The sequence below is a fragment of the Orcinus orca genome, chromosome 1 (genome assembly GCF_937001465.1).
Source record: "Orcinus orca chromosome 1, mOrcOrc1.1, whole genome shotgun sequence".
In the NCBI taxonomy this organism is placed as follows: domain Eukaryota; kingdom Metazoa; phylum Chordata; class Mammalia; order Artiodactyla; family Delphinidae; genus Orcinus; species Orcinus orca.
In genome coordinates, this window is record NC_064559.1 from 166,558,111 (window position 1) to 166,572,617 (window position 14,507).

At 43.2% G+C, this 14,507-nt stretch overlaps 1 protein-coding gene across 6 annotated transcripts in view; it reads left to right on the plus strand.

Annotated features, from left to right (window-relative positions):
- The first annotated feature begins 5,989 nt into the window (after positions 1-5,989).
- Positions 5,990-14,507, plus strand: part of USP24 (ubiquitin specific peptidase 24) — a 151,040-nt gene continuing 142,522 nt past the window's right edge. For 4 of the 6 annotated variants that reach the window (XM_033435418.2, XM_033435421.2, XM_033435420.2 and 1 more), the window contains exon 1: positions 5,997-7,474. In XM_033435418.2, coding sequence (XP_033291309.1) covers positions 7,151-7,474 — 324 coding nt within the window. In that variant the 5' untranslated portion in view covers positions 5,997-7,150. Of the gene's footprint in view, positions 7,475-14,507 lie in introns of all 6 variants that reach the window. The other 2 variants (XR_007477855.1, XM_004273801.4) reach the window with 2 other exon arrangements.

Genomic DNA, 14,507 nt, shown 5'->3' on the forward strand with positions numbered 1-14,507 from the left:
TTACATCTTAATAAAGCTGTTAGCAAAAGAAATAAAAAATCAATGCCCAAGTAGAGTATTCAAGGTATGGCCATTGGTGCCAATTTTCTCGTGGCTGTTTTTACTAATTTTTAAACATATATAATGGGTATGAATGTGCATCCATCAATATCTGGTAAATTAAATACCATTTTACTTTATTTTTTCTGAAACAATTTAAAGCTCACCTAAAACTCCATTTGCCAAAGCATTGAAATGTTGAATTACAGTCACAATTAGGACTCCCTCCCCTATTGCAGGGGTGGGGGGTGGATTTATACAAGTTGCAGGGGTCTTCTGTAGTCTGAAGAATCAAGAAGTGCCCTCTGGTCTCTCTATACTAGTTAACACTGAAAGAATCACAGTATAGCTCTGCACAAGCTAAGGTCCTCCAAGGGAAGGTGGTTCTGCTACTTCCCTGCCCTGCTGGAGAGTGGGGAATTTTGTGGAGGCTGGAGATGCCGGAAGCCCAGGCAGTCATTTCTCTTTGAGCTCTTTCTACTTCTTGGGGCACTGTGAGGCAACAGGGCAAGGCTCTTCCTCCTCATGGAATATACAAAATACTAACCTCTTCCTAGTCTTGGAAAATCTCCTTCTCTGTCAGGGTCTGCTCCTTTTACTCCCTACCTTGAAGTACTTTTATCCATCTTCTTTCATTCTATGGGATTTCTGCTCCCATCAATGAAAGATCTGCTTATTTAAGACCATCCCTCTTACCGAGAACAACCAGAAAAGTCAGGCAGAATAGAAAAAATATCTATTTAAAGGCACTGGAAAGTTTCCAAGTGAGAACTTGAAGGGCCAAATCCCAAAGAGAAAGGAAGTTCAGAGAGGTGAACATGATGAGTGAGCCCATCATTCGGCACTGCTTTTCCCTTTCATGCATTTGCTGATTCTTAATCATCAATCAAGAAGCTGAGAAGCTGAGGAGAGCTTTGGGCAGTCTTACAGAACTGAGATGACAAAAACTGGAGATCAAGGGCCACTAAAGAGGAAGGGCTTGGATAAACACCCCAGGCTTTCATTTAGTATGGTAATCTGTTACACTGGTGGCTCCTGCAATGAAACACACCTTCCAATATTTACGCCTTGGGGTGGGTCTCTTCACATTGGCTCTGGGCTTGGTCACGTGATTTGTCTTCATCAATAGTACATCAGGAAAAGTGACACAAACATAGATTTGATAAGCACTTGCTCACTAGGGTTTGCATTTTTGAAATTCTCCCTCTTAGAACCCAGCATAAGGAAGTCCAGGTTATCCCAATGGAGAAATAGGCCATGTGGAGAAGCCCTGAAGGATGGGACATAATATGGAGGGAGGGGTCATGTGGAAGAGCAAAAAAATGCCCCAGCCAAGCTCTCAGGTGAATGGAACTTTATGAGTGATCCCAGCCAACACCAAATGGAGCAGAAGAACAATCCAGTGAACTCAGAGAATTATGAGAAATGATTAGTCATTGATGTTTAAAGCCAGTGTTGTGGTGTTTTGAGATACAACAATATATAACCAAAACAGTTGGGAACCCTAAAGTATGCTAGGAGTAAAGGTGGTCCAAAAGTAAACCAGCCCTCACAAAGATTGATATCTGGCTTCCAGAAAAACTTAATCCTTTATTAGATTACTTTGTTTATCATTCCCACTCCCAGTTACCTGCCAGAAGATAAAGTAAATCCACTTGTAAGGAAGATAACATCATCTAGAACCTAAGATCATCTATATAGTTTTTAAACAATATATAATCTATAAAATTTAATGCCCAGAAAAAAGATTTTAATTATGCTTACAAAAACATAAGAATTGATTGGTAATCAAGAGAAAAATCAGACAATAGAAATGGACCCACAGAAGTGCAGATATGGAAGCTATCAGACACTGACTATAAAACAGCTGTAATTAATATTAAAGAAATTAAGATAAAGAATTTCAGAAAAATGTGAAAGGCATAAGAATTAAAGTGAATTATGAATTTAAACATACAATAACTGAAAATTAAGAACTCAATAAATAGACTTAGCAGATAAGATGTAGCTGAAGAGAGAATGTGTGAACCAGAGAAAAGGACAGAAAAAAAAATCTAGACTGAAGCACCGAGACAAAAGAATAAAAAAATATAGAAACAAGTATAGGAGACAGAAATGGTTCAGTGAAAAGAGGCTCACATTTATTTAATTGAAGTCACAGGAGGAGAGAGAGAATGAAACAGAAGTAATATAAAGAAGCAATAGCCAAGAATCTTCCAAGCTGTGAAAGATCTCAAGCCACATATTCAAGAATCTCTGCAAACTCCATTGAAAACAAGTACAAATAAAACCATCCATAGACATATCACAGTTAAACTGCCAGAAACCAAGAACAAAAAGACAAATATTGTAGATTGGATAAGAAAACAACTCAACTCTTTCATTTCAAAGGTTACCTAGGAAGGCTAACAGATCTTGTCTCCTAAATGGATTCTCTACTTTCACTCTTCTTCTCTTCCATACCATTCTCTACACTGCAGTTAGGTTGATCTTTTTAAAATTTAAATAACATCCATCACCTCTATCCTCTATACAAAAGACTCAGTGGTTTCCCATTCCTTCAGAATAAAGTTCAAAGTTTAAAAGGCCCTCTCAGATCTGGTGTCTGTCTAGGTTTCTAGATTCCTTTCTCATTGCTACCTCTCTAGAACTCTGCACTCCAGCCACACTCCACTGACATTTTTTTTTTTTTTTTCAGTACGCGGGCCTCTCACTGTTGTGACGCGCAGGCTCAGCGGCCATGGCTCACGGGCCCAGCCACTCCGCGGCATGTGGGATCTTCCCAGACCGGGGCACGAACCCGTGTCCCCTGCATCGGCAGGCAGACTCTCAACCACTGCGCCACCAGGGAAGCCCCATCATATTATTGTTTAACACTTACTTTGGAAAACTTTCCAGATTTCCTAGATTTGGTAATTTATGCCCATAGGAGACAAGAAATTTGCTCCTTACTTCCTGAAATTCCCCTGTCAAAGCACCTATCACACTTTTTGATTACTGCTTATTTTTCTATCTCCCTTTAAAGCCTTTAAAGTTCTAAAGGGGCAGAAACTATGCATGTTTTGCTCACAGTTGTCTCCCTAGTCCTCAGCCTGCCTCAAAATAGACACTTAATAAATGTTTTTTAAATTACTTATTAATTATTATTAGAAACCCCTCATATCTTATCTTCAAGACAGTCCATTAACTAATCTCCAAAATTTACAAGCAGCTCATGCAGCACAATATCAAAAACACAAACAACTCAATCCAAAATGGGCAGAAGATCTAAATAGACATTTCTCCAAAGAAGATATACAGACTGCCAACAAACACATGATGCTCAACATCACCAATCATTAGAGAAATGCAAATCAAAACTACAATGAGGTATCACCTCACACCAGTCAGAATGGCCATCATCAAAAAATCTAGAAACAATAAATGCTGGAGAGGGTGTGGAGAAAAGGGAACCCTTTTGCACTGTTGGTGGGAATGTAAATTGATACAGCCACTATGGAGAACAGTATGGAGGTTCCTTATAAAACTAAAAATAGAACTACCATATGACCCAGCAATCCCACTACTGGGCATATACCCTGAGAAAACCGTAATTCAAAAAGAGTCATGCACTACAATGTTCATTGCAGCACTATTTACAATAGCCAGGACATGGAAGCAACCTAAGTGTCCATTGACAGATGAATGGATAAAGAAGATGTGGCACATATATACAATGCAATATTACTCAGCCATAAAAAGAAACGAAATTCAGTTATTTGTAGTGAGGTGGATGGACCTAGAAAGTAAGTCAGAAAGAGAAAAGCAAATACTGTATGCTAACACATATATATGGAATCTAAAAGAAAAGAAAAAATGGTTATGAAGAACATAGGGGCAGGAGAGGAATAAAGATGCAGATGTAGAGAATGGACTTGAGGACACAGGGAGGGGGAGGGGTAAGCTGGGACAAAGTGAGAGAGTGGCATGGACTTATATATTCAGCCAAATGTAAAATAGGTAGCTAGTGGGAAGCAGATGCAGAGCACAGGGAGGTCAGCTCAGTGCTTTGTGACCACCTAGAGGAGTGGGATAGAGAGGGTGAAAGGGAGACGCAAGAGGGAGGAGATATGGGGATATATGTATATGTATAGCTGATTCACTTTGTTATAAAGCAGAAACTAACACACCATTGTAAAGCAATTATACTCTGATAAAGATGTTAAAAAAATAAAAACTTAATAGATAAAAAAAAAGACAGTCCATTATACCTCTCTTCTAGACCAAGCTATTTCTTTTTCTTCTAAAAGCTTCTAAATAAGGATAAATGTGAAATAAATATTTATTTTGGGGGGTCCTTTAACATTTTCAAGATTCTACTGCAATACAAATAAAAATGTAAGTGAAGGTATGAATATTCATACCACAGTCCCCTCTCCTGCTATCCCAATTCAACAGAGTTTAAAGTGCTCACTTGCTTTCCTACATGCAAAAAAGTGTGATTATACTACTCACATCCTCAAATGACACTTTGGCTTTTCAGTCACTCCAGGATCTGGTTCAAAAATGGCCTTCCTTTTTTTGTGTAGCGTTCTGTGGCTCCTTTCCAGTTTTTATCACAGACTTTGTTTTTCTCTGCTTCCTCTTCTCAGCTCAGCACAGTTTCCTCTGTCACGTTCTATAAACCTGCCACTGTTGATGAGTCTTTTTATGTGCCATCTGAATCGGTCGGCCCCGTCTCATTACCTCTTGAGTTCTATTTTGAATTTCAGTGGCAAACAATTTTTTCTCTATCTGCTACTTTCTCTTCCCTTATAACTGATTTCTTAATTTGGTCACTGAATTAACTCTTTAAACACAGCGCAAAATTGAATGTCATCACTTTGCCATCATCAAATTTTGTCTACTTTGTTTAGAGTTGCATCACCAGTGCCAAGAACAGTACCTGGCACCTGACAAATACTAAGAACATATTTGTTGAAAAAATTAAATACCTTGGCAGGTACTCTATGACAGGTTGCTTGGGTTGATTTAGATTACTTTTGTTCTTCATATGCCACAGATAAATATCTAAAATGTCATTGAGTACCTAGAAGTGGATAACACTCAATAAAATTTTATTTTAATATACACATTGTGACCTGATCCAATTATAGGCATTCTTCCTTAGCAGGTTCTTTTTTGTTGTTGTTCAGAAATGTAAGAAGAGAAGAGTTTTGTTATTTTCATTAACAAATTACGAGACTTTACTTCCTTTGCATATTAGTCCTAGTCTTTGGTCTATAATCTGGTCTTTAATCAATACAACAAATACAGTTACTTCATTTAAATGTAAACAGCAGTGATAAATTCACCCTGTAAATCAAATTGCTGGTGTTTATAAATGTATGTAGCAAGTACTAGACAAGAAGGGCTCATGGTCCAGGGAAAAGGATGCTAATAGAGAAAGTGCAGAGGAAATTTCTGGGTACTGTCCCTAATTTAAGATTTGGGGTAAAGGGGGATTTTAGTGAGTGCCCGGTTGGCAACAGGAGGGATTTGACGGTATGAGAAAGGTTAGATGGTGGACTTCAAGGTTCAGGAAGAAACCAGGGTAAGGGTAATAGGAGATGAAGTGAGATATGGAAAAAGCATCAGGATCTTGGGAGAGGGTGGGGAAAGAACTTGGGAGAAGCAAGAATAAAAGGAAATTGAAGGCAGGAAATACCAAGGACCAGGGCTTAGATGGTAGTCAGTGGACTAAAGATACGGCCCCTACTCGCTAATGCTAAAAGTAGAAAGAGAAAGCAAAGAAAGCAGGCCTTTGAAGGGGAAGAGGAATGCTCAAAGGGGGAAACCAACAGGGGTGCGGTCCCTTCCCCCAAAGGGCATAAAAAAGAGGGAGGGCAGTCCTCCCTCAAGAGGCAGAACAAAGACGGAACCCTGAGCCAAAGGGTGCAGTAGAATGTGGGTGGGTGGATGAGCATCAGGAGGGAAGCAGAGGTCCAAGGTGTTCGAATGAGTCAGAGGCTGAAAAAGGGTGATGCAGTCAGGAGTTTTTGGAGGTTTTCACAGACAGCACTGGGATTTGGAGTTCCGGTTGTAAAAATATGTTTCGGACTCTCAGGGGATTTTTGCATGAGTTTGATAGAGTCCAGTCAGGTTGGCTGGGGGTAGGTGGTGGTCAGTCAATGCTGGAAGGAAAATTCAAGGAGGGCTGGGAATTCACTTCAGCCAGTTTAGGGTGATTTCAGCGGAAGTTGGAGGGATTTAGGTCAAGAGTATGTGGGGGGTGCATTTCAGCCCGGGTGGGTTGGTTTGCCTGCTTTGGGCATGAATTTAAGTGGGTGCTGAAGGGTATGTCAGGCAGCGTGGCTGGAGGATTTCCTTCAGGACCGTGGTGCAAGTCAGGCCAGGTGTGGGGTGGGTTACAGTAGCCGCCGAGCGCACTGCGTTTAGGCTGGGGCGCAGTCCGGGCCGCGCCGGGGCGAGCAAGTCCGGGAGCTGGAGTCCGGCGGGGACTCCGGCGAGGTTCGGGCGGAACCGCCGTCAGCGCCCGGCAGGATCGCCAGCTCGGGTACTTCGGCGACGTTCCGCGCAGCGCGTTGCACTTTGCTCCCGCCCCTCCCGCGGGAACCTGTTGCTGGAGGAATGGGCGGGCGGCCGCGGCGACGGCGAAGAACGCTCCCTCGCCTCCGCCTGGCCCTTACGGCGTCCCTTTCACCGTAGAGACGCTCCGCGGCGCAGCCCCTTCCTTACCGCCTCTATTAAAAAAAGAAAGAAGGAAAGAAAGAAAAATCACCCCCCAACCCTCACCCGTGACCGGCGGGCCCCGCGGCCTCTCGTGCGGCTTCCGGGAGCGGAGGCGCGGCCCCGCGGGCCGGAGGAGGCGGAGGCGGAGGAGGAGGCCAACATGGCGGCGCGCAGGGCTGGGCCGGGCCGCCGCAGCGCCTGAGCCCTCCACCGCCGTCGGTCGGCTCGGGGCGCCCACCCCCGCGCCCACCCTGGCCCGGCGGCCGCGGAGCGCGCAGCGCAGGAGTGCAGGGGCCCGCCCGGGCGCGGGGACGGCGCGGAGGCAGCGCCGCGCGGCCCGCCAGGCCCCGGACCCGCAGCTTCGCAGCCCGCCGGCTGGCGCGGCCCGGAGGCCCGAGCCATGGAATCGGAGGAGGAGCAGCACATGACCACGCTGCTGTGCATGGGCTTCTCGGACCCTGCCACCATCCGCAAGGCCCTGCGCCTGGCCAAGAACGACATCAACGAGGCCGTGGCGCTGCTTACCAACGAGCGGCCGGGCCTCGACTACGGCGGCTACGAGCCCATGGACAGCGGCGGCGGCCCCAGCCCCGGGCCCGGCGGGGTCTCGCGGGGCGACGGCGGCGGTGACGGCGGCGGCGGAGGCCCTTCCCGCGGCAGCAGCACCGGAGGCGGCGGCGGCTTCGACCCCCCGCCCGCCTACCACGAGGTGGTGGACGCCGAGGTGAGGAGGGGCGACCCATGACCCCCGCGGGAGAGGCCAGCGGGCTGGAGTTCCCTGGGGAGGGGACACACCCCACTGGGCTTGGAGTGCGGAGGGCTTGTGAGACGGGGGAGGCACGGAGAGAGGGGAAATGGAACACCGGGCTCGTCGGGATGGAGGTCACCGGACTGGGGTCAAGTGGGGAGAAGGGCCCATGGGGAGGGGCTGAATGGGAATAAGGGCTGCAGGACAGGGCTGCGCGGCAGCGTGAGTAGGGGGTCTCTGGGCTTTGAGCTGAGTTCACTAACGGGGCAGGCCCGGGTCGGGGATGGGGAGAAGGGCCCAAGGCTGGCATCCGAGGTGGGGAGAGCCAGACACATTGACCTGGAGTGTGTGATGGGGAGGACGCTTGTATCAGGGGGTGAGAAATGGGGTCCTAGGAGATTAGGCGAGGGCCCGAGATTTCGCGGCCCAGGGTTTCAGTGAAGGAGTGGGGAGGCACCAGGTTCAGTCAGAGAAAAAGTGGGATGGGCCAGCCAGAGTAGCGGCTTTGCTAGGGTCAGGAATGAGGTTAGGAATGGGGTTTGGGTTTTAGCCAAGGACCAGAAAGAGAGGAGATTGGTCAGGGTCTAAAATGAAGAGGGACTGGGCAGAGGCCAGGAATGACAAGAATTGATAGGAAGTGGGGAAGGGGCTCAGCTGCAATAAAGTCTGGGGGGGGGGGGCGTCGTTGATAAGGTTAGATATTAAAGCCACGGGGATTAGACTGAGAGAGGTTAGAGATAAGAGGCCAGGGCAGGAGTCAAAGCTGAGGAGGGGCTAGGCAGTGATGGGACTGGAGTTGGAGGATGAAGCTGGGACCAAGTCTGGGTAAGCAGAGTACTGGTCAGCTGTTAAGTCAGAAATGAGGGAAAGCTAGACTGGAGAAAGGGATTGGAGCAATACTTAGGGTGCTGTGTAGAGGGACAGGGACAGGGCAGGAGATAAGGGGACTGGAGAAGTCTGTTAAGGAGAAAGAGGGCCGTCTAGGCGAATGGCTTTGGTCAGAAATCTCAAATCTGGGTGGAGACGATTCCTTTTTGTTTTAGTTAGGGATGTGAGCAAAGAACATGGGGGGAGAAAACAGACTTTACCTGATTTTTTAAAAAGCATCAACCAGAAGCAACAGTGCTTGTGAATAATTACTTTGCAGAAAAATGGCAGCTCCTGGTAGGAGTTTTGGTCAGATTCACTGCTTGGTACATTTCAAGGGTCCAGTAGAGCGGGTTGGCCTACTCTAGTGGTTTGGGTTTTTTAGTAGAGATGTGAATTTGGAAAATTCTTAATGAAGCTAAGCCTCCTGATAGAATTTTTTCCTAAATAATCTTCTATCCTTTCAGTTATATTCTTTTGCAGCAGTTTCTTGGGCTGAAGTATTTTGGGAAAGAAGGTGGCACTTCAAAAAGCCAGATTTCTTCGCAAGATCTCTTTGGTTTCCAGACTTCCACACACTTGGTTGATTGCCCTCTGTTACCTAGTAACTCAGCTAGATCATTGACTAGTATATGGCAGTAAAGGTTGTAATTAGTCCTAGTCTGGGGAAAAATTCCCATATATTTAAATGTACCTAAGTCACTTTAAGAAATGAGCTTCTCTTTGCAAGTCCCCATCACTCCTCTCCTTGTTCCTTCTAGTTTTTTTGTTTTTGTTTTTGTTTTTATAAATTTATTTATTTATTTTTGGCTGCATTTGGTCTTCATTGCTGCGCGCCGGCCTTCTCTAGTTGCGGTGAGCGGGGGCTACTCTTTGTTGCCGTGCGTGGGCTTCTCATTGCGGTGGCTTCTCTTGCTGCAGAGCACGGGCTCTAGGCATGCGGGCTTCAGTAGTTGTGGCACATGTGCTCAGTAGTTGTGGCTCACGGGCTCTAGAGCGCAGGCTTAGTAGTTGTGGTACACGGGCTTAGTTGTTCCGCAGCATGTGGGATCTTCCTGGACCAGGGATCGAACCGGTGTCCCCTGCATTGGCAGGAGGATTCTTAACCACTGCACCACCAAGGAAGCCCCCTTCCTTCTAGTTTTGACCCAGTTTTGAAATCAAGAAGAAAGTCATTGCTTATTCTGAAGATGCTTGTATGGCCCTACATAGTTCAGTGTATCCTCATTTTGTGAAAAATTTTACTCTTTTTTTCTTTTGTCACACCTTTTAATTTCCTAGAATTGCAAAATCAAAATAAATTATAATGCTTGGTGGTACTTTAACATTAGTTGTACTGCCTGTACATTTAAATACTAAGAATTGGGACTGGCTTCTTTACACATGAATGACAGGCTGAGGAGTTTGCTTTAATGTAAAATCCAGAGAATCTATGACTTTCTGAAGAATCCTGTCAAGTTTTCATTTCCTCTTGACCTGTGGATTTGGCTGCACCATTTAATTTTGAGAGTTCACTAGGGGCTGGTTACTGAGGCTGCTTTACCTGGAAGAGTATTGGCAAGGATACAGGGAGACACTTTCCTGGCACACAGGAGCCTGGTGAGAATGTTTAACCCCATTTTTGCCTCTGTAGTTTTACAAATCTTCTTGCATGCCACCTGTGCACCTTGTTGGTCATCCTTGCTGTAGACAGTGGGAACCTGAGGCATTTGATCTTGGGAAATAGGGAGAAGTGCTAAACATTGTTGAGCATCTACAGTGTGTCAGGCACTATGTTAGGTGTTTTATACATTTTATTTAATCCCCAGTGAGATAGCTAATAAGATCACCATTTTAGAGCTGTGCTTGGCTAGTGGCAAAGTCTGGATTTGAACCTGTTCTCTCTGACTTCAGACAGTGTGCTTTTCATTCTGCTCAACTCATGGTTTTAGGATTGAATTCATTTTAAGATAAGGAAAAATAAAGAGGGAAAGAGACAAGTTTGGAGGCTCCTGTACAAGTCTAGGAATGATGTGGCTGGCAATTGCTGAATCAAGGCATTAGGAATAGGATAATGGGTAGAATGAAAGGAGAATCATCGATTTTTAAAGCAGAAGACTTTAGAAATTAATGATTAGTTTGGCTCCCTTGTTTTACAAGTGCAACCTTGCAGGCCCCAAAGGGGAAGTGACGTCTCCCCATAGAGCTAGTTAATGGAAGAGATGGGACTAGACCCCAGGCCCATGCACTGCAAGTCCAGTGTACTTTCTCCCTACCAGCGGCCTGCCTTTCAAATGAAAAGGGGACAGGACACAGTAATGGGTTGAAGCAAAGGGAAGTATAATAAACAGTGTGAAGATTGCCAGCTCTTGTGTAATCTACTTGTTTTATTTCTAAAAAATTAGTACCTTGTTTGAAAATATATAAATTTCTATTTGCCCCATAGGAAATTTCAGTTTCAGTGTCCTCTTAAAAACATTTGGGAATATACGGATTAAAATCTAATTGTTAAAAAAGAAAAATGATTACATTTATTTTATATTTGTCATTTGGGGACAGGAATGATCCTCTTATTTGGTAAATATTTGATGCCTTCCAGGTCCTGGGGCTGGGAATAGAGTGCTGAACAGAACGTGAAGGTTACATTCTGGTGGATCTTAGTGCAAGCCACTCATTTTGCAAGAAATGACTTCCCACGGTCATGTAGTTAGGTAAACCAGTTTAGTAATTTGGGCCCATGCTATAATTAGTATTTGGTTTAGAAATTAAAATTTGGAAAGTAAAAAGCGTTAACTTCTGGTTCAGTAGCAGCAAGGAGAAGGCAGATAAAAAAGACCCAGATATCTAGCAGAACACATAAAACTGCACAGAAAGCCACTTTTTAAATATCCTCCAGTGAAGTAAAGGTATCGCTTTGCAGAAAGTTGTGTTTGGTTGTTATTAGTATTGCTGGATGTAGACGTATATGTAATTCTTGGTCTCTGGGCCTGGACGGGACTTTGAAAAGTTATCCAGTTTTGATTTTGAATAGTATTACTTCAAACCCTTTCCACGGCAGGTAGGAGTCTGTTCTATTATTAGAGAGTGATACCTCACAGCTGCTCTAAATATCCAGATGTTTAACACCCCCACTGTCAGAATTCTTCAGTGTTTCTTATATGGCTGTCAACCCCCCTGGCCACTACTCAGGGCATGCCCCCTGGTTCTCCCCTCCACAGAGCTGGGAGAGAGTTGGTCCCTTAAGAATTGTGATCCTGTCCGGAGAGTTAGTAGAATTTAGAACCAGGAACCGTTGTAGGCACCTTTTAAAATTTAACAGTTGTGAAATATACCTTATTTGTTATTAAGTCTCCTTCTTTTGTCTTTAGAAAATACAAAAATGGAATTTTTTAAAATAAATTTATTTATTTATTTATGGCTGTGTTGGATCTTCATTGCTACACGCAGGCTTTCTCTAGTTGTGGCGAGTGGGGCTACTCTTCGTTGTGGTGCATGGGCTTCTCATTGTGGTGGCGTCTCTTGTTGCGGAGCACGGGCTTCAGTAGTTGTGGCTTGCGGGCTCTAGAGCACAGGCTCAGTAGTTGTGGTGTATGCGCTTAGCTGCTCCATGGCATGTGGGATCTTCCCAGACCAGGGATCGAACCCATGGCCCTTGCATTGGCAGGCAGATTCTTAATCACTGTGCCACCAGGGAAGTCCCTAAAATGGAATGTTTTTGCAAGGAGATTTTAATTAACAGCTAGAAATACCTTCCTCATTGTCTAGTTCTGTGATAATTAATATTCCTAGAAGTGACATTTAATGCTGTGATCTCACCAATATTGTGAACTGCTTGTTTTGTTCCTGTTGTATTGTGGATAGTCTTTCTGGAAGTATTTTGTCAGGCGTGTTTGCAAGATTTCATTGCTACTTTGTTAAGAGCCCCAAAGTTGGTCCTGCTAGAGTATATATAAATCACATTACTTTGTAACTCTAATTCATTTCTGCCTCCTTTTTTCCTTTTGGTATTAAGTGGGTAGTTATACATGAATTAAAGTTATAATACATTATATATACAATATATAATATGTTATATGATATATTAAGGTTTATATTAAAATTCATGCCCCTTTTTCCCTAAAATACACAATCCTAGCTCATTTGATATAGAGTAAATATCAAATAAGTAAATTTTAGTTATTATTTGTGATTTGAATACATGACTCGTGGTTTCTGATTTACTGTGATTTGTTAAATTAGAAAAAGTGGAATCATTTAAAAGTTTTAGAGTTAAAAAATAATTCCAAAAATCAGTTGAAAGTAAATGAAAAATAGGGAATCTGAAAGATTAATTTTGAAATAAGAATTTCTTTATAATCTAGTATATATGTATCTCCTTTGCGAATGAAGCTTATGAGTTCATCTGACAGTTGGTTCTCACCTTGTAATTACCTGGCCATTTGCTATTAGAATGAATGTAATTTGGCATGAAGGAAGTACCTCTTGTGTGTCAGTGAGTGTGTATTCTAGTGAAATCATAGTAGGTAGTGACAGCTTTATACAACATAATAATGCTGTTAGCTTAAAATTTGAAACCAATTACAATATTAGAAAAGTAAATGTTGTAATGTTTTAACAATTTGAGGAAAGAGTTTCAACTGTAATACGACCCAAAGAGCAGACATCGGTGTACTATACATCTTTGTACTTCCTGCTCAAATATCATATAATATTGATTTTATTTAATTTGAGTGCAAACATGAAAAATTTTTACTTTTAATAGAACTATTATATTTAGAAAGATTTAGTTCAGTAATACTTTTCATGTCTGGAGTTCAGTTTTCCAGGAAATTTTTCTTATTTGGAACACCAGAGAGAAGTAAGAAGTAAAATACATAAGATTAAACCATTTCAAAACAGCCCCATACTTTTAATGCACTCAAGATCATGGCTTTCATTCATTTGTGTTCTAGCTTGTTTTTTAAAAAACATAGTTCAAGTAAGTTTTAATATTAGATTTCCTATCAAATTAGAAGTGTTTTGTAGTAGTCCAAACGTGAGGTGATGAACTGTTGGAGGCAAATGCATTTGACAGTAGTGAGAAGTGACAAGTAGCCCAGGGGTAAAGAAGGGGACAGGAAACTTTAAAAACAAAGCAGGCTCACCCGTTTGTATAGGGCGATGTGAAACAGCTTTATGTGCTACATGCCCCTGAGAGGCTGTTTTTACTGATGCCATGCTCAAGAAAAGGTTACAGTATGTTCTGTTTAAGAAAGGTCAGGAATGTGTAATACACTTTACCAAGGTTTTCATTTAAAAAAAAATGGAAGAAGAAAGTTGGACACATTAAAGAAATAAGCTTTCAGGTACCTGGAAAATTCAGATACGAGGGACATTTCAGCCTGAGACTTCTACATTGTGGAGGCATTGCTATGTAGGTTGTGCTTCATTTTCAGGAGTAGATTTTTTTTTAAATTAATTTATTTTTGCTGTGTTGCATCTTCGTTTCTGTGCGAGAGCTTTCTCTAGTTGTGGCAAGTGGGGGCCACTCTTCATTGCGGTGCGTGGGCCTCTCACTATCGCGGCCTCTCTTGTTGCGGAGCACAGGCTCCAGACTTGCAGGCTCAGTAGTTGTGGCTCATGGGCCTAGTTGCTCCGCGGCATGTGGGATCCTCCCAGACCAGGGCTCGAACCCGTGTCCCCTGCATTAGCAGTCAGACTCTCAACCACTGTGCCACCAGGGAAGCCCCTAGAGTAGATGTTTTTTTCTCGCCTTCCTTCTAGGGAGTTTTAGTTTCTTTTTAAGTTTGTATTTCTCATTCTCATTGTTATCATAGGAGTTTTTATTATTCAGTGTTGAAATATTTTTCAGTCACAGTTGAGTTGTAAAATTTTTTTGTTAAGCTCATGTTAGTAGTAGGTGACAGTAGATTTGGTTTATTTTTATTTGTTCTGAAGAAAAGAGCTAACACAATTAAGTTGATATTTCATTCTGATAATCTTTCCAGAAATTGAAATGCTTTAGCCATGAAGCAGAGGTGTGTGGAACCTTTTTCTAGAGCTAGGTTGAAGATTTTATTTTTCTTCTTAGAAATAAGTAATACCCTAGGTGCTCACCAAAGTCTTTTCACTTAAGTTCTAGCACACAGTTCTCTTTCCTGTAGTGTCTTAGTCAGTTATGTGC